Source organism: Ovis canadensis, chromosome 6, assembly GCF_042477335.2.
Source record: "Ovis canadensis isolate MfBH-ARS-UI-01 breed Bighorn chromosome 6, ARS-UI_OviCan_v2, whole genome shotgun sequence".
Taxonomy (NCBI): Eukaryota; Metazoa; Chordata; class Mammalia; order Artiodactyla; family Bovidae; genus Ovis; species Ovis canadensis.
Genome location: NC_091250.1, coordinates 87,662,707 through 87,683,508, shown reverse-complemented (window position 1 = coordinate 87,683,508; position 20,802 = coordinate 87,662,707). Strand labels below are relative to the sequence as shown.

General features: G+C 38.0%; 1 protein-coding gene across 2 annotated transcripts; it reads right to left on the bottom strand.

Annotated features, from left to right (window-relative positions):
* Positions 1 to 374: 374 nt before the first annotated feature.
* On the bottom strand, positions 375 to 17,337 carry EXOC1L (exocyst complex component 1 like). 2 transcript variants are annotated; one of them, XR_011257930.1, is made up of 4 exons: positions 16,945 to 17,318; positions 7,708 to 7,838; positions 1,223 to 1,539; positions 375 to 863 (listed from the first exon to the last, which is right to left on the bottom strand). XR_011257930.1 is itself a non-coding variant. In XM_069595028.1 (3 exons), exons 1-3 carry the CDS (start codon positions 17,063 to 17,065, stop codon positions 1,273 to 1,275), a joined length of 519 nt encoding a protein of 172 aa, XP_069451129.1. In that variant the 5' UTR covers positions 17,066 to 17,337; the 3' UTR covers positions 1,130 to 1,272. The 2 variants fall into 2 exon arrangements, 1 of the variants encoding a protein (XP_069451129.1); XM_069595028.1 differs by lacking the exon at positions 375 to 863 and having other exon boundaries at positions 1,130 to 1,539; positions 16,945 to 17,337.
* Positions 17,338 to 20,802: the final 3,465 nt, after the last annotated feature.

Sequence of the window (20,802 nt, the reverse complement as noted above, 5' to 3'; positions counted from 1 at the left end):
AATTTCAATTTCTCCACACCTTTCCCGACACTTCTTGTTTTCCGTATTTTTAAAAAAATAGCCATTCTAGTAGTGGTGAAGTGGTATCTCATTTTGGTTTTTATCTATATTTCTCTAATGAATAATAATGCTGAGGTTTTTTTTTCTTGTGCTTATTGTACAACCTCTTTGCAGAAATATCTATTTGAGTTTCCTGTCTATTTTTAAATTAGGTTATTCGTCTTTTTATTACTGAGTTGTAGGAGTTCTTTGTATTAGATCCTTATCAGATATATAACTTGTAAATATTTTCTTTCATTCTGTAGGTTTGTTTTTCACTTTCTTAATAATGTTCTTTAATGCAAAAGGAACTCTGTTGAAGTCCAATTTATCCGTTTTCTTTTGTTGTTCATTTTGATGTCATAAAATCCATTGCCAAATCCAAGGTTCTAAAGTTTTACTCCTATGTTTTCTTCTAGAAGTTTTATGCTCTCATGTTTTACAGTCAAATCTTTAATCCATTTTAGGGATGTTTAAAGTGTAAGATAGGAGTTTAGTTTCTTTCTTTTGCATGTAGATATCCACTTTTTCCCTAGCACCATTTGTTGAAGAGATTTTTTTTCCTCTTTTGAATGAACTTGGTACCCTAGTCAAAATTTGGTTGACTATGGATGTAAGAGTTTTTCTGAACTCTCAGTTCTATTCCATTGGTCTATATCTGTCCTTACGCCAGTAAGGAGATTGCTTTGATCACTGTACCTTTGTAGCAAGTTTTGAAACTGGGAGAGGTAAGTCCTCTAACTTTGTACTTCTTTTTCAAGATTGTTTGGAAATGTTGGGCCCCTTGTAACTCCATATGAATTTGAGGATTGACTTTTCCATTTCTGCAAAAAAAAAAAAAAATCATTGGAATTTTGATAGGGATTATACTGATCTGCAGGTTGCTTTGGGTCGTATTGACATCTTGAAAATGTTAAATCTTCTTATCCAGGAACATGGAATGCATTTCTACTTATTTTGGTCTTTCAAGATACTTCTTGATACCCCTTCGTAGAATACTAATTTAGGCAAAACCATCTAACTCCTTCCAAAGTTACCAAAGAACACATAGGCAAGAGTCCCAAATATTGAATGACTGCATTAAAGCACATTTCATGGCAATTCACAAAGCATCACTTTATTTTCATATAAATAATAGTCACCGATAAAGGGAAGAAACAAAATCATGACTATCGATATTTACTTAGGGAATCATTTTCATAGAACGCTGATGAAGGAACATAGTCTATGTATTCAGAGTGGCAGAGGACACAGGGACAAGCACACTAAATTGAAGGCATAAAAGCATATTCTCATAAGGACCAAGCAATCCTTGTTGTTGGAGGACCAAATGGAATCATCATTAATGTAAGTAGAATCAAAGTTCACGATCTGCAAGTCCTTCTTGAGGTATGCATGATTCAGCTTGTTTACAGTCCGGGCAAAGGCGTATTTCGAAGCACAACTATATGCTTCCAAACTGTACACTTTCTTGAAGTGCAGATCAAAGAATGGATTGTCCTAGAAGAAAAAGAGAGCCAAGGTTTTGTTTGTAGCTAGAAAGTAGCTAGATTTCCTGGATTCTCTCATATTCTTTTGTATGCGTATTGATTGTAAGATATCAAACATATTTCAAAGACTCTAGAAATGAGCTTTCCAAAGCTACCTGGTTCAAACATATTGCTTAATAAAACATATGTTAGAATGTGTAGTTATCAAGTCTTTCTAGGGTAGTGAATTGGAGAGGTTGGAGGGGATGGAGAATAAACCCACTTAGCAGACTTCCACAGGAGAGAAAAGGAGAAACCTTTTCTCAACTAGCATGTTGGTCCTTTTTGCTATTTCAGTGGTAGAAGGGGGAAATACAGAATCAGCATTTGGCATACATGCATGCATATTCGCTAAGTCTCTAACTTTCCAGGTGGTGCTAGTGGTAAAGAGCCCACCTGTGAATTCAGGAGATGCAAGAGAAGTGATTCGATCCCTGGGTCAGGAAGATTCTCTGGAGCAGGAAATGGCAACCCACTCCAGTATTCTTGCCTGGAGAATCCCATGGACAGAGGAGCCTAGCAGGCTACAGTCCATAGGGTTGCACAGAGTCGGAAACAACTGGAGCGACTTAGCAGGAAGGCAGCAGGTAGGCAGGTCACCAACTTGCTGGCTTTGAAGTTAATAGCAAGGAATTACTTTTAAAGTTAATGACAAGGAGCATTAAATCATTTGACTAAAACTGACAATTTGACACTGACTCATTGGATTGAGTTAGGCTCTGTACTTCTAGGGGAGATGTTTTGGGAAAAAGTAGGCATCAAATCTGATCTAGGTCTACATGGTAAAATAATAATAACTGCTGCCGCTGCTACTGCTGCTAAGCCCCGTCAGTCGTGTCTGACTCTGTGCGGCCCCACAGACGGCAGCTCACCAGGCTCCTCTGTCCCTGGGATTCTCCAGGCAAGAATATTGGAGTGGGTTGCCATTTCCTTTTCCAATGCATGAAAGTGAAAAGTGAAAGTGAAGTCACTTAGTCGTGTCCGACTCCTCCCGACACCATGGACTGTAGCCTACCAGGCTCCTCCATCCATGGGATTTTCCAGGCAAGAGTACTGGAGTGGGGTGCCATTTCCTTCTCCAAATAATAACTGCTACTGTCACTAATAGTAGTAACAACAATGCCTTGCATTTATAAAGAGCTTTTTCAATTTACAAAATGCTTTCAAATTTGTTATCTGCCTAACTTCTAACTCTCCTTGAGGGCAGAGTTTTTGAATCATTTATCTTTTGTGTTCCTGGTGCTTATCCATGCTTATCCATCTCAACAAACACGTGTTGAACTGAGCTGAAAGTGAAGTGAAAGTGAAGTTGTCTCAGTCATGTCTGACTCTTTGGGACCCCATGGGCTATACATTTCATGGAATTCTCCAGGCCAGAATACGGGATTGGGTAGCCATTCCCTTCTCCAGGGTATCTTCCCAACCTGGGGATTGAACCCAGGTCTTGTGCATTGCAGGCGAATTCTTTACTAATTGAGCCACAAGGGAAAAAGAGAAGTGGAGGTGAACATTGTCCTAAATGATAAGGAGGCAGAGAGAGACAAAACCAAACAACAGTATTAATAATCTGTTACTGTATAGTGTGTAAGGTTTATAAACAACTTATATACTGCAATTTAAAAAAAAATAGGGAGATTCTTGCAGCAGGCAGGAAAAAGAACAAGGGTTTTGTAGTTAGACCACTGTTTTGACACTGATATAACCATGGGCAAGATCCTTATCAGATTTGGCCTTCACTTTTAGATAGGGTTGCTATGAAGTTTACATGAGGTTAATCATAAACTGTGACACTAGGATGGAGCTTAATGAGCTTAATGAATGATAGTTCCATTTCCCAGATCTGCCGCCAGAGATTACGATACTGCTGGTAATACCACCTTGCTTTGCACTATTGCAATTTTTAAAAAACAAAGAAATATTTAAAAAGTGTACAAGAGTAATATGATTTTAAGTGCATTTTCCCAACTCACACCATGCAAAATGTTTCCTAACTGTCATAGTTGCCAGTTGAAAGATACTTGCGTAGAGAATCTCAATGAAAGGAAATCACACCCATTCCATCACCAGATACTAATCACACTTGTGTGGTTTTCTCACAGAACCATTTGCTCCTTGTCATGTAGAAAATATGCTTTATATTTTTGAAATACTTGGAGAGGATTAACTTTTTCCATTAGCCTAATGATTGAAGGCTAAGCAGGCATGAACATAGAATACACATCTGTCCATCCCTCCATCTTCTTCCCTGCTTCCTTCCTTCCTTCCTTCCTCTCTCCCTCTTCTTCTTTCTCTCTTTCTTTCTTTTGATAGAGCTAAAAGGGAATCTCATAGTTCATTCTGTAATCTCTTGTTTATAATAGATTATAATATAATGTACTGTAATTGTGAATGATAGTTTCCAGAGGGTTAAAGCCCAGGCCACACGTTATTGGCAGAGCCAAGATGAGAACCAAGCTCTCAATCAGCCCAGCCACATTTCTTGCTACATCATCCTCTCTCCTGTTGTACCACAACAGTCTCCAAGTCCCCCATTATTTTGATTTCTGCAATATAAATTGGCTTCAGTTTCAATTCCATTCCATATTAAAGTTGACAACTTTCTGGCTTGAAATAGCTCTCTTTAAAACTGTATCACTGCTATTGAGAAAAATATAATAAATGCTGACTCCTGAGGATTCGATTACAAGAGGGAAGAGAAGTGGAAATTCCCAGAACAATTGAAATATTTTTACCTCATCCACAGGGAAGAAATATTTAAAAGAACTACACTTTGGATATTACAGATTTTCTTCTGACAGTTTAATATTTTAGGTCCTGAAGAGATGAGAAAATTAGAAATACTCAACTTCTCTTTTGTATCTATCTAGTTCACTATGAAAGATAATGATCTTCAAATGTGAAAGGGAAGAATCAACAACATAGAGATGAAACTAAATGCTAGAAAGGTGAGGATAAAGTAGAGCAGAGTTAGCTGCTTCCAGTGTATCTGAGTTGACAGGCTTGATTAATACATTCCTGGGCACTGACCAAGCTTGTAGAAAATAATTGTGACATCAGTAAATATTTGAGAACTTACAACAAAAGAAAATGGTCCAAAAAAAAAAAAAAAAAGAAATGGGAATGGTTAATTTCTAAAACTACATATTAATGAAGTTGACATTAATTTCTGATAAAATTCAATGCAACACAGAACTTTTGGCACATATATAAAAGTAGAAAGAAGATAATAACTTAAAAATTATAATAATCTTATCACACAGAGATAGTTATTGCTAAAGTACTGATTAGCTTCATATATGCATATACACAAATCTATATATTTTTGTGTTAAAATTTGAGGTTCAGCTTTCAAGTGTTTGATACTATGACAGATTAAATATGTGAAATAAGATAATACTATAGAAAAGTTTTGTATCAGATGACTTTTACAAAATGTATTAAATGATGAACAATTGTGTTCTGAGGTATTCTTTTGGAAACATGAGTTTTAATGGCCATGTAATGTTCCAGCATATTGACATGCCAAAAATATTTCCTAAAGTGTTGAATGTTTAGGTAGAATGTCTTGCCAGAAAAAAATGCTATGTGATTACTTAGGAAAGAAATAATGAAATCCAGCATACTTTCACCAAGAAGTCCTGTCAAATATACCAAATTTTAAAAAACAGGATTCCTGGAAGATAACAGTAAATAACATATTGATTTCAGTAAAGATCTTAAGGGTAAAATTTAGATGTTCAGACTAGATAAGTGAGGCAGAATTAAGTGCTTGTTCCATCTAACTTACCACTTATCATCAGAGCCTAGCAAGACCTAATATACCATAAATTCTCAGTGAATGAACAAATATAAAAATTTGTATAAATGGTAAACAACAAGTCCAAAGAAGATGAATTAATAGATTTGGAGGTAAAATCTACCTCCATCACTAAAGTATTTGACCTTGGGCAAGTCAGTTAGTCTCTTTATGTCTCATGTTCCTCATCTGTAAATTAGGAGTAATGCTAGAATCTAATTCATGGGTTGTGACTATTATATGAAATTATGTCTGGAAAGAGTTCTTTTGGTCCTTGTCATCTGATAACTGTTTACTAAGTGTGAGATGGTAGCATGTAGCAGTACTAGTAGTAATGGTAATAATAGTAGTAGTCATGATAACCTATCAATTACCCAAAGGTATACTTAGGTCTGCCTGCTTCACCATTTTTATTATTGACTTGAATGAAGTGCTAAATGCTGTTCAAATTAAATTTGCACCATACTACAGTGAATGTTAATGAATCAAAATATTAGGAGATTTGATAGGTGGGAATAATAGACCAAACTAAGAGTATGGCATTGAATAGGATGAGAAATAAGTGAGCTTACATTCTAATTCATCCAACGATAACAGAAGCATTTGAGTCCCTAATATCTGTTAGACAGAAGGCTATAATAAAAGATGAAAAGTAAGGGTTGCAGGTTTTTATTCAGAGGGGAGACAGAGTAAGCCAACAATTGCAGTTTGTTGGATTATTTACATCCATAATGCAATGGGGTTGTAGGGCTGGGGGACATGAGTAGTACTTTACTTCAAGGAGAATCTAAGAATGGGGTGAGGGATGGAGGTGACTGGCATTCTAAGCCCCAAGAGTCAGTAGTTAAGTACTTTCACTGTATAAAGTTTTAGGGAGAATAACCAGAGATAAAGAAGCCAGATGATCAAGGGCCTTTATTTACATTTTATCCTAGGTACATAGAGGGTATGGCTGCTGCTGCTAAGTCGCTTCAGTCGTGTCTGACTCTGTGCGACCCCATAGATGGCAGCCCACCAGGCTCCCCCGTCCCTGGGATTCTCCAGGCAAGAACACTGGAGTGGGTTGCCATTTCCTTCTCCAATGCATGAAAGTTAAAAGTGAAAGTGAAGTCGCTCAGTCATGTCCAACTCTTAGCGACCCCATGGATGGATCAGGTTAAAAGGCAATTCATGCCAAAAAGATCTGAGGGCTCAGTTGAGTGTTTAATAGAAACAAGAATTCAGATCAAAGGAATTATAAACAGGTCACACTAACTCCAAAGTATTGTATTTAATTCTGGAGAAACAAGCATTTCAGAGGAGAGAAAATAGCATAGTGGAAGGTGTTGTAGCAATGTCATTGCATAAAATAACAACAGTGCTATTCCCTCTTAGTGTTTGTATGGTCCTGTCATATTATCTTATTTAATTTTCATATGAACATCATTTAAAGAATGAATGGTTACATTTAACCCAGAAAAGAGAAAACTTGAGGGAACCTTATAGTTGTCTTCAAATATTGAAAAGGCTGCTATGTGAAAGCAGGGTTTGGTTTGTTCTGGTTGTACCAAATGGAAAAACTAGAACTGATGGGTAGATGTCATAGTGAAGCAGATTTGGGTTAGATATAAGTAGGAGGGGCTTCTTCCCTGGTGGTCCACTGGCTAAGACTCCATCCTCCCAACACAGGGGGCCTGGGTTCCATCCCTGGTTAGGGAGCTAGATCCCACATGCTGCAACTAAGACCTGGCACAGCCACATAAATATAAACAAATAATGAAACATAAGTAGGACATGTAAAGATAAAGGATGGCAATTCAGAAATAGAATGGACTTCTTCATGTGGTAATGAGTTTTCCATCAGCAGACTTTAAGGAGAAACTGGGAGAACCACTTTCAAGTGGTCACACGAGAGATTACACACTCTATACTTTCAACACCGAGGCTGTAGGATTTCCTAGAGTTATCAGTCCTTCTGGAGGACCAACTGGCTAACTGGCAGTAAAATCTGAAGAAGGTGAGGAAAGGAATTCCCACAACTTGTGGAGGAAGTTGGGATGGGGAGAGAGTGGTGTGAAAGTGTCAGATATTTAAAGTTTCAAAACAGACAGAAGATTTTGTTTTACCTATTAGGAAGCACTTGGGAAAGACGCTTTTAAATCTAATAGACAAAATTCAAGTTTAAACTCATAGAAACAGAAAAAACAAACCAGTAGATCATCCCAGTAGATTAAACCGTACTACTTAAGAACAATATGTCATCTTAACACTCAGTATATGGCAAAAATGTATGAAGTGGGATATTAACCATTAAGATCTCCAGCATACTGATTCCATAGCTCCCTTACAAAACATAACACTTACTGTATCTGCTTCTTTTCCATCGATCATCTGCAGATCATTCAAAGACCACTTTTTGGTTACTTCATATTTTTCATCTAAACCTATTCTGTAGTGTTTCACCATAATTATTTTTACTTCTTCATTTTTGGTCACTGTAGGACAGAAAAAGACTTCGTTTACATAGACTCTTGCAAGGTAATAAATTATTCACCAAGTCATAGTTTTCTGTATTTATGTATCTCCTTTTCATATAATGAACCTGAACATACATTATATCTGCACCCTAATTGTAAACTCTGAGGTATCTGAAGCTTCATGAATGTTCCCTCAGATTTGCTCACTGTTCTTCTATCAGTGTGTTAACTTTATTTTTGCTATAGTTGTGGTCACATACAGCTGCGGTAATGTCTGCCAGATAGAACACCGAGCTCTATGCTTTCAGCTCTGAGCTTTGTGGTGGAGGATGGAGTTCAACTCAGGGCAGGAAATAAGAGGCTTAGCGTGAGCATACAGTCAGTGCCAAAGTGTTTACCAGAACAAGTTGGAATTTTAATTTATGACAATATAAGAAAATGAGGTCAGGAAAGTAAATCATTCTGCTCACCCAGCAACCAACTGTGGAAGAGAGAGCATGCAAATAATATCATGCACGCTTTCTTTTAAAGTTGCTCTGAGATTTTGGATATAGGACAGCTTGCAACACAGCTTTTACTAACCTATTTGGTATTGTTTGAGGTTTTTAATCTTCTCCAGAGTGTATCTAAACTTCTAGTGCTTAAAATGCACCAGTGAGACAAAAACTTTACTACTATACTTTGAGGGGTGTGGGGAAAAGCATTGCTTATTTTATGTGACGACATAAGGGAAATAATTTTCTGGCCTTAAAATCATTGAGTTTGGTCTCATACGAACACACCAGAAGAATCAGCACTTGATGTTAGAACTCTTGAATTGAAAGTTCTCAATGAATTATCAAGGGAGTATTTCCTAGATATCCACAATTTGCTGGATAGAACTGTTACGATTGCCAGTGGGGGTAAATGATTGCCTGCCCTCTGGTAACTTCTGGTTTTGTTGAAGAGAAAAGGCTAACAGACATGTCATATAAAATATGTATTATGAAGGTACACAATTATATCATAGAGGAGTGGCAGTGGGAATTGAATATCTTAAGCTTTCAAGATGGTTGATGTCACTTGGAGTGTTGCAGGCTGGTTCTGTCTCCTCAGAGTGAGACTGGAATTTGTCTTTGAGGGAGACTGTCTTTTGGTTCTAGAAATATCACTTTGGCATGGCTTCCTAGTTAAGATGAAAACAATGTATTACAATGTAGTCACAGTAATAGATCAGCAATTTGGAACAGACTATATGCTCAACAGGAGCTCTTAGAAGAAAGAGGATTGGAAAAGTTAAGGAAAGAATCATGGAAGAAATAGAGTTGGAGATAGAGCTTTTAAATTAGTCCAGTTTCAGAAAGGCAGGGATGATGCTGAAGGCATTTCCAGGTAAAGGACAGTATGACAAACTGAGAGGACAATTGACCCTGAGCTTCACCAGGTAGGATTAGAGACAGTGGATTGTATAGACTGATTGGTGTTAGGACGTGATGCAGGTTAAGGTTAACCAGGTTGTGAAAAAGTTTTGAAAAGTGACAGAAACCACTGTGGACTGGTGTGTTGAGCCCTCCCTCTGGTGGGAAGGATGGGAGTCTGGCCTGGACCCTGGGGGCTCTAGAGTTGGGGCTGGTGACGAGATTAGTTATCACTTCTTACACTGTGGTCTGAGCATGTTACTTAATCATAGAGAGATTAAACCTCAGCTGTCTCATGTTGTAAAGTGGACATCAGAGTGATACAAACTCACGGGGTGTAAAGATTAAAGTATGTAAATGGTGTAGGATAGTGCATAGTTTATAGTAATTGTTTTTGTCTTTGTTTTGTTTTATGAGGTTGTTGGAAGACGTGAGCAGTAAAAATAGAAGTAGCAAATCTAAATAAGATTTTAAATGAGGCAGTGACAACACTTGATGGAAATAACACTGGATGGAAACCAAAACACAAAAGTATGGAGGGTGGACTGGTTGGGCAGAATAGTGAGTTTAGTTTTTGACATACAGGTGAGATCCATAAAGTTTCTGGAAGGAGAATGAGATAGAGATAGTTAGGAATGGAGATATGGACTTACGACTTTTCTGTGTAGACAGTTTTCCAAGACTAGGTTTATAGGGAAAAAAGCAGAGGGAAAAGGTGAGATGGAACAGAGGAAAAAAAAAAGGTGCCAGCAGAGAGGTCTAAGAAGGAGCCATCATAAAAGAGACAACCCCAACAGTGTGATGTCACAGAAATGAAAAGGGCAGAGAATTTCAAAGATTTGGAGACAATCCCGTGAAGTCACTTTGTTGGGTAAAAAGCAGAGTTCAGTCCTGCCACTCAGTCTGACTTGGGGAAGATCACTGATTTCCTCCCTGAGGGCAATTCCTCTATAACAGGGAGTGTAGAAGACAGCTTGCAGAAGCCTCCTTCATGGACTGGCTAACACTGAATGCCTACTGTGTACCAGTTTCTATGTTATGTAGGGTTCAGAACAAGAAATAGGAAGAGAATAAAGACTATGATTTAGAGCACGTATTCCAAGAGTTTGGAAGAGGAGGGACTGCATATTTTGAGGACAAAGGAATGATTGAGGGCCATGTCCTGAGGGGACCTAGAGTGGAAGGTTTTAAGTGAAAGGTTTTAATCCTGGGTAAGAGAAGCAATGGCACTCAACTCCAGTACTCCTTGCCTGGAAAATCCCATGGATGGAGGAGCTTGGAAGGCTGCAGTCCATGGGGTCACTGAGGGTCGGACACGACTGAGCCTGTTCACTTTCACTTTTCACTTTCATGCATTGGAGAAGGAACACTCCAGTGTTCTTGCCTGGAGAATCCCAGAGATGGGGGAGCCTGGTGGGCTGCCATCTATGGGGTTGCACAGAGTCGGACACGACTGAAGCGACTTAGCAGCAGCAGCAAGAAAACTGACTCAGAGTCTGTGATTCTCCTGAAATTGTATGCAAAACTTGGTGGATTTCTGCTCGTGTATACTTTTCCAGCCCTAAAAAGATCTACTTCCACCAGTCTAGATGTTTGCTTTGGGAAGAGGAAAGGAAGAGAGAAGAAAAGAAGTCATTTGGTTGGTGAGTTGACGTGGAAGCACAGAAGCCTCTGTCATACTTGCTAAGGATAAGCTTTCAGAGGTGGTTGCTTCCACTAGAAGGCGGTTGTCTGTCCAGACAAAGGCTCTACCTCAGAATCAAATGATGACACTCTTGTTCTGACTAGCTGTCTCACTGGCTACTTAGGAAGCGGGAGAGGATGGGGATGGGGAGAAATAACTGGATACTGTATAAAATGTCATCTGAAGCAAATTCATGGTCTCATCGACCCGTTAGGATAACCAGCTCATTAAGTGCAGACCCACTGGGTTTTTCCATTAATTTGATATCTGAGTTCCCCTTTTGTACAAAGTCCTGGGCTAGGAATTGAAAAAATGTATTCCTCTGCGGCACCATTCATGTTCCCACTGAGATTACAGAGTGTGGGGCTTCAGAAAGAAAACGCATGGCTACAGTCCTGTGAACGAGGAATGAACAGGTCTTATAGGACCAAGGGGAAGGGGTATCTGCATCCCACTGGAGGTCTGAGAGAGCTTCTTGACAGGTTTTCTGAGTTGCAAAGGGCCGTGGGAGTCAGCAGAATGAATAAAGGGGTACAGGGAGTGCTGAAACAGCGTGTGCACAAAAGCATAAGATCCTTGAATCTTCTAGTCCTCGCAGGCATTTACCACTGTTGGCATGACGTGTAGGGGGACTAGGTGATAGGAAACGGGGAAGGCAGGACCTGGTTCCTGAATGGTCTAGAATGCTAGGCTAAGGAGTTCAAATATCATCCTGAAAGTTATATATGTCGGGAGATTTACAGAGGGTTGTGTTCTCACTGAAGGACTTTAAGTAAACAGTCAAGCTAAACTTTATATTTTAGAAAGTTTTCTTCAGCAGTTCTATAAAGCAGGGGTCCCCAACCCCTGGGATCTAATGCCTGATGATGTGAGGTTGGATCTGATGTCATAATAAGAAATAACATGCACAATAAATATAATGTGCTTGAATCATCCCTAAACCATCCCTCTTTTGCTCTGGTCCATGGAAAAATTGTCTTCCACAAAATGATTCCTGGTGGCAAAAAGGTTGGGGACCGCTGCAAAGATGGGTCTAAGGGAGGGAGTGAAAAAAGAGATAAGAAGGTAGGATCTACTAGTTATCAAGTTTTCTTACATTAGTGATCACTATCCCACTAACTACAAACTAAGAAAACAGCAATCATGCTTTAAAATTTAACTTTTTGATACAATGATGCAGCACAGTGACAGTATATCCTCCTTGATTTGGCAAAACAATCTCCTCTGTAGTCAAGGAGGTTCCAAGAATTGTCTTTAGCCAAGAGTTGAAGAAGTCTGCTCAGGCTGGAGTGGACCCAACCCCTCATCTCCATGCTTGGGCTCTGCTGCCAGCTAAAATTAAGTGGCCATATCCACATTAATGCAGTGGCAAAGTGGCAACTTATCACATGGTCTTAAAACAGAAATGTGTTTGTGTAGTTAGAATGTTGCACGGTTGGTTTTAGTGACATCAGATATATTACTGTGCAATTATGATTTGGTGATATCTATAGACCCAGGTAATTTCAGAATGAACCTACTCCAATATTATTATTTTAGTTAGCATTTTCAGAATAACCATCTTAACTTCATGCCAACCATTGATTTTCACTTTTAATTTTGTAATAAACATTGTTGTTAATAATTGCCTCTATTATCATAGTAAAATAGTCACTCATGGTAAAAGTGTCATTCAGGAGGCTAAGTGGAAAGAAATTGGCCAATGATCCAATATAATTTGGCAGATAAGAGGAAAAAAAAGTAGCTTGTAAGTAAGCTGCACAGAAATATTTTAAACACATAAACTACCATCATTTCATAATCCTAGAGTTATATGACTGCTTTCATCATTGAAATTAAGTAATAGGAGGAAATTACCATGAGATATTAAAAACAAGAAGCCTCACTGAAAATGTTTTAATGTATTAGTTATGTCTTGGGATTGTTGAGAATGTTATTATTGATTTAATCAAAAGGTAGCTTTCAAATAAATTATCTAGAAATATTTTAATCAGATTGATTTGGGGGCAATAACTGGGTAGTACAGATTTAATGTTTGTTCCCTCTAATTCCTGTGCTGAAATCTAACCCTCAAGTCAAGTCTATGGTATTAGGAGGTGGGGTCTTTGGAAGGTGTTATTAGGATTAATACCCTTATGAAAAGACCCCAGAGAGCTCTCTTGCCTTTCCTGCCCTACAAGGTCACAGGGAGAAAACAGTGGTCTCTGAGGACAAAGGTCCTCACCAGACACTGAATCTGCAAGCACCATGTTCTTGGATTTCCCAGCCTCCAGGAATATGAGAAATTAATGTTTGTGCTTCATAAAACACCTAGTCTCTAGTATTTTGTTTATTTTTCCTGTTAACATTCTTATTTGACACTCTTATTGTTAATATTATAAATGATTTGACAAAATTATTCAATTCTCTGATGCACAGAGAAGTTCTTTTTTGGCATCAAAATATAGCATGTATGGAGAATTTATGCATACTATTTCCATAATTCTAACAAATACTGTTTACTTTCAAATTAATTATCTATGGAGAATATTTTTCAAAATATATGTGAATACTTAAAAAATAATCTGTATTGCAATATGTATATAATTTATTTATAAACTATATAACATAAATATACATCTATGCATTCACTGTATATTTTATTTTAATTGTAAATATTTATTTACAGTATATACTATATTTGTACATCTTGGCATATGTTTACACAATACATTATTTTCTATATATTTTAACAATATAACCCTAGCTTTTATTTATTTGGAATATAATTTATCAAGTTTGCTTTTTTCCTAGTTAGGATTTAAGAAGAGAGCATCAGCTCTGCTCCGTGCTCTGTGAGGACCTAGAGGGGTGGAATAGGGGGGTGGGAGGGAGGTGATACATGTATACTTATGGCCGATTCACATTGTTGTACAGCAGAAACCAACACAACATTGTAAAGTAATTACCCTCTAATTAAAAATAAATTTTTAAAAAAGAGAGAACACTGTGTGCAAATGTTGTTGTTTAATTGTTAAGTTGTATCCAATTCTTTTGCAACCCTGTGAAATGCAGCCTGCCAGTCTTGCCTGTCCATGGATTTTCCCAAGAATACTGGAGTGAGTTGCCATTTCCTTCTTCAGGGGATCTTCCCAACCCAGGGATCGAACCCATCTTCTATACTGGCAGGTGGGTTCTATACCACTGAGCCACCAGGAAAGTCCATGTGCAAATGTAGGTGTTATCGAATATTAACTGAATATTAGATTGAATAAGTAATGGTGTTGCCCTCTATTTCATAGCTGGCAGGTGGGCAAAGTTCAGTCATTTAACTCCAGCTTGGTCTGACTCCTAGCATTCCAATGTCTATCCCTCCATGCAATGCTACTTCCCGTCCAATTATGGCTAATGCTTTCTATGCAATTTCAAGTCTTTCAGAATTTCCTTAACTCATTTGCATTCTCATCATTGCACAAGTAACCTGTCTCTTTTTGTTCCCACACATGATAGAGCCCCTCCCTCCTTCACAAGAAAATGCTGCTTTTAACTCCAAGGATAATGACATTCTGGGTTAGGTGAAGCCAATTCCAAGGGAAAATGACTGGGTAAACCCTGAGGTGCCATGAAATTCCCAAGGTAAGTACTAGCAAACTACAGAGAGGGAGAGGAATTTGTAATGTTTGTTTTTTGACCTTGATGAAGTAAAGTATCCAGGTAACAGTAAATTGCAATCACCTGGTTGGGAGACCCCTGCAAAAGACAGACTCAGATCAGATAAACAGAAAGTGTAACTTATTTAAATATACCTTCTTTAATCTGAGAAATGTATAATGGGATTTAACTACCCTAACTCTTGGCTCTCACAAGTTTAGAACTGCTGGATTAGAAGCTATAAAGGGGAAATCATAACTATGTGTCTCTCTACTCCCAGAAGGTGGCCAGCTTTCAAAATCTGGAGTTATCTGCCTCCACAATTGAGATATGGCCTGTTTGATTCCTCTCAATGGAGTTATTTTCTGAGTAAAGCACAGCCAAGGGTTTAGAAGTAGCAAGCATCGCTCTGACTTTATTTTAAATTACTGTTCTGTCTAAATGCATTTGAGATGATCGTAAAGAGATGCTACATTTGGAAAAGTGCTCTCAAATTGATGGACGTGATACAGAGGAGAGTCATGAAACTGGTAAGTGAAAATTAATTTTAATGTTAACGTTTACCAGGAATATCACAGTACCATCTCCTCTTCACCTCTGAGACAATCTTGTTTTTCCCTTACTTCTTACATAAGAGAATCATTGAATTTTACTAATGAAAGTGATCACTTACTTTATTTGATCATTTATCAGGTGAAAACTTTGACCCCTAAAGAGGTTTCCTTCGCACATGTTAATAATGCCAACACCTTTTAACCAACCTTAATTAAAAGGATTCATGTTATTTATGAAAAAAAGACAGCAGGTGACCCCAGCCGACAGTGTCTCTCAGAACTTGAGAATATTGGGGTGAAAAATTACATCCATTTCCAAAAATTTAATTCTAGGAGTGTTTTTTTCCTCATGCCAGATAGAACAAGTTTAGTTAATTATATTGTTGGAGGGGGGCATTAAGATACATCTAGTAAATTAGATTTATATCATTTCTGGTAAATACATAAACATTATTATGATTGCTTTATTTTCACAGGATTTAAAACAATGTGTATATACTATAATGTTACATGATGAGTAATTAGCTTTATAAAGAATTTCAATAGGAATAAAATTAACTATTAAATTTTAATGTTGGAATAAGCATTTTCTCTAATACACTAAGTCAAAATATTTTAAGATAGAGTGATCTGATGGTTTGAATATAATGCAGTTTCTAAAATTTTTTCATTTGATCATTTTCCATAATTTGACTTTTTCCTGGACTGAGGAAGTTTTGTACCTAGCGGATATGCCAAGCCTCACACATTTTATTTGGCAAAATATCCTAGGTAAAGCATAAGATAAATCTTATTATTCTTATTATTAAGTAAATATTAGTATACCTGTTAGAAATGATAGGATTTTAAAGCGTTCTTAGCACTTTCTTTAAAGATGTTCTACTTCTCTTACAGCACTCTCTCTTGACAACTTTCGCAAGTTCTTTTGAGCAAAGTATCAGGAAGGGAAGTATAATAGACTTTCTGAAAATGTTGAACAGTGTGCCTTAAAAAGCAAAGTGTGCAATGAAAGTTAGATTTTCTAACCTGTTTCCTTAAGCTCCTGAAAACTATTAAAAATCATGGATTAGAAAAAGAAAATGCTGTATATTAAATTCAATAGTGGCACAAACATTTTTGTCTAAGTTCAGCACAATAATTGCAGGTTAGGTAAATCATATGTAAGTGAAAAAACTTATACCTACCTTTGAACAATTTTCATGAATGTTTAAAACATGAGGACAAATATTTTAGTTGAATAGTTTAGAGAATATTTCCTTTAAGTTCCATCTTCATGAACTAATTTCTACCATTAAAATAGTTTCTGTGAGCATACTGTGAGAAAGAATTTTTAAAAGATCATTTCTCTTTTCAAAATAAGCCACCAGGAAGTCTAAATAAACCTCAGAAGAAAATCTTAGGTCTTTTTTTTTTTCTGTCCCAGCATGAAAAGAGAGAACGCTAGTTTCCAGACTGGTTGGAAATAGAGCTGTATAACTCAGTTATCCAATATGTTTAAAAATATACAGAGAGCTTTCTGTTGATTTTTTTAAAATGAGCTCATACACAAATAAAACAGTTTGCCATGCAAGTGAGTTGAATAAAAGATTGGAGAGTAATCAGATCAGAAAAAGCACATATCCAGTTTCATTTCTGAACAATTAACCAGAATACTAATACAATACATTTTGCTTTCCATTTTAGCACTTACAAAAATGCTGTAAAATCCAAATTCTTTATCTTGGCATAGTTAAATTCTATCACAACAAGATACATGTGCTGTTACTGTGTAGAAAAGTAAACACCCTCAATTTCCCTCTATCACCTAAGCCTCTCAGGGTTATTTACATTTTGAAATGATAACAGAAAGAACAGATTACCTGACACACAGAGGTAATACCTGTCCTGGACCGAGAACTCTATTTCAATAAACTCGTACAGATTCTGTGAGAGTGGCTTAAACAGTTTCTTCTCCAAGTCCTCCTTTACCAATGATGACATTTCCTCCAGCTCCACTTGGCCTGAGGTCTTGGCTCCAGCTCACTCTCTTTCCTCCTTCTGCTCCCTAGATTTCTTGTTTTGGTTTGCAGCTCCTCGGTGAGTCCTGCCCACCTCCCAACCCTCACTCTCAACTTCTCGCTCCCGGCCAGACCCAGGCTCTTGAGAGCACTCAGCGCGGTCAGACCCCTCACTGCGGTATCTGCCCAGTGGCAAGCAGCGGCAGCAGCAGCAGCCAAAATACAGCAGCCGCACCAGCCCCACCGTCACTCTCCAGCATCCAGGCTCAAGGAGGCTGCTCTCTGGAGCTCTCCTGTGGTTTGTTGATGGGGAACATATTTATGAGCACCAGCAGATACACTTGTGGAGTCCCCTGGTCTCCCTAGCCTAGTAACCCTTTTCCCCTTTCAGATGGCTCTGCAGGGGAAGACCACTCCTTCAGCGTGATTCCATTATATAAATCAGCTGTCTGGCTCTATTGATTGGGATCATCTTCCATTAAGAAATTTGCTATCATTCGTGAGAGAAAAAGCCTCTGTGCTTGCTCCTGACACTTCCAACAAGTCTTTTTCCCTCCTCTCTTTCCCCTTTTGCAATTCTTCTAGACCTTTGTTTCAGGAGAGTCACCATCAATTCCTGGGTCCAAATTATTTTTAAAATGGGCTCCCTGTAACGTTATTCATTTCATTACTCCCAAAGAATTCCCTAGGTGCCTACTGGGGCAAAACATGGTATCTGTTTCTTGGGAGGCTGAATTTCCTATCTTTGAGAAGCTTGTAATTTAATAAGAGACAGGCACACCAAATAATTGTAAATATGTAAAAGTGATAAATGGCACAAGAGGAAAATGAATATAGAGAAGATATTTCTACCTGGAGAATATCAGAGAGTGCTGTGGGTAGAAGATCTGGAGAGGGAAGTATTTAAATAGAGGAACATATTCTGTGGAAAGAATGTTGTGAAGCTGTGTCCATGTAGATATAACCCAGTGGGTACACAGGGAGATGAATTACTCAGAAGAAAAGACTTCCTTGCCTTTAAGACTCACAGATTAATGAACTTTTGTGTAAACTGAGGAACTGTAGCTTGGATTCTAAAAGACCCACAAGAGTGGGCTCTGATTTCTAAGTCTATGAAATGTCCAGATCTATTTTATTCTTATGATTCTTTTTCATAGACCAAGGAAGTCTTTTCCTTTTAATTTTCAGTTTTGGAATCTTGCTTCAATCACTTCCCAACACAGTCATTAAATTTTTTACATTCTCTTGCAACCGCAGAATTATTTATCTGCTGAAGAAATCAGGGAGTAAGTGCCTATCTGTCCATAAGTAGCAGGATCACAATGTTCAAACGATATCAGGACTTTTCCCTTTGGCATGTTACAGGAGGGTAGGTCTCCACAGAGCTCAGGGCTAAGGTAACTCATTGGTTTCTGGAATTACGGGCCTGAACTAGTTGGGAGAATACTGACAAAAGTTCTGCTCTTCTCAGGGCTGCTCTGTGGGTGCCGGAGGAGGTAGTGGTAAACACTGTGAATACAGGCGGGGCCCTAACTCTGCGTCTTCATCAGATTCACGTCCCAAAGCCCTTTTGCTTCAGCAAAACGTCGTGATTTTGTCCATCCTCATACAAGTAGGTCTTGGAGTAGCCTTCAGGAGAGGACACAAGATACTGTTAATTGGCAGGAATAAATGCCAGACTCTGTGTGTTGGCTTTTGCAATATATGTCATCTAACCTTTCAAGAAAGCTAAGAGAACTTGTGAGATTGTCCCCATGTTTTCCTCTTTGGAAGCAGAGTACTCTGTGGAAGCATGGTATCCCTCCTCAAAGCTTGATGCGGAAGATGCATCTCTGTCTCATATTTATTGCTTCTATCTTTGGTAAGAATATCTTTAGTAGTAAAATGTTATTGCAACTAAATATCCATTCATAGACCCTGAACTCAATACTTTCCTGTGTGTGATTATATATCAGATCGGAAAATACCAATCTTTTATATGTCTTAAACTTTTATTTGAAGGAATGAGGACCATGTTGGTACTAACATATTTAACCTTTTTATACACAAAACTTTATTACTATACTGTATCATATTTAATTTAATCCAGCAAATATTTGCTCTTTAATCAAGGTATTGCTTGGTAATTCTAGTTTAGGAATATTGTATGTGTGTGTGCATGTGTACGTACAGGAGTTTGTACAATGGACTGAATGTTTATTATGTCCCCAGATTCATATGTTGAAACTCTAACCCTCCCTGTGATGGTACTAGGAGGTACTAGAAATTAGGAAGTGAGGTCTTCGGGAGGTGATTCAGTCATGAGAGTAGAGCTCTCATGAATGTGATTAGTGTCCTTAAAAAAGAGACCTCAGAGGGGCTCCCTTGCCCTTTCTGTGAGGAGGATGAAGGAAAAGAACCAGGAAGCAATTCCTCACCAGAAACTGAATCTGTTGGCTTGAACTTAAACTTCCCAGCCTCCAGAACTATGAGAAATAAATTTCTGTTGTTTAAGCCATTCAATCTGTAGTATTGTTATGGCAGCTTGCACAGGCTAAGTGAGTGAGTGAGTGTGTGTGTGTGTGTGTATGTGTGTGTACATGCTTTGATGACTTAAGATAGATTCCAAATGGATGTGCTTTGTAAGATATTTTCTTTTGTTTCTATTTGCTTTTTTCTGGTTATAGATACTCCATATAGTTCCCTAACTCTGACTATTGTAAGCGTTACTAGAGAGCATAGCCCTGTCCCTGAGAGGAAGAGAAATGTAGTTCCTTCTTTTAATGCCCGCTCTTCCCTGACCTCTTAACATTCTGCGATGAGGACTCTCTGAGGGTCTCGGTACCTTGGACTTTGGTTTATCACTAATATTGCAGAATGTGTTAGAATAGGAAGGCTTCGGCAGTTCACAATCAGTGCCAGAGTACTCATTAGGAAAGGGCTTCTCTGACTCAGCCAGAGAGTGAGTACATTTCTTGCTCGGAATACTCTAGTGTCATTTTATAAAGCATTGGATTTACAGAGGCAGTTTGCTTTTAGAAGCGAAAAAGAAATTCTAAAAGTACTCTGTAAAAAAAATTGTCTTTTGACAAGATATACATACAGTTCCATTTTCAGGAAAGAGTTTGTATTTTCATGTAATTTCACAAACATTTAAAGAAAGAAGAAAAAGGGAAGGTTTGTATTTTCTTCCATAGGCTATAGAATAACACGAGGAACCAGTTTTTGTTTTGTTTAAGTTTGGTTCCATGGAATACATGATTTATGTTCATAAAAAGACTAATGTCAGAGGTAATGAATATAAAAAACTTATTTTTTATAGAATGGCCTCTTTTGTGAGTGCTAAAATAAATATAGCAGTTAGATGCTTCCAAAGACGTTTTTTTTTTTTAAATTTTGGAGATACAGGAATTTCAAATTAGTTAACAGAGAGAAAGTCACATTTACTTGATATCCAACTAGGAATAGCAACTTCATAGTAAGAGCTAACATATAGGGATTACTAGGGCTTCCCAGGTGGGGCTAGTGGTAAGGAACCTGCCTGCCAGTGCAGAAGACAAGAGAGATGCAGTTTTGATCCCTGGGTTGGGAAGATCCCCTGAAGGAGGACATGCCAACTCACTCCAGTATTCTTGGCTGGAGAATTCCAGGGACAGAGAAGCCTGGTGGGCTACGGTCCATAGGGTCCCAAAGAGTTGGACACGACTGAAGCGACTTAGCACACATGCATATTGATTATTT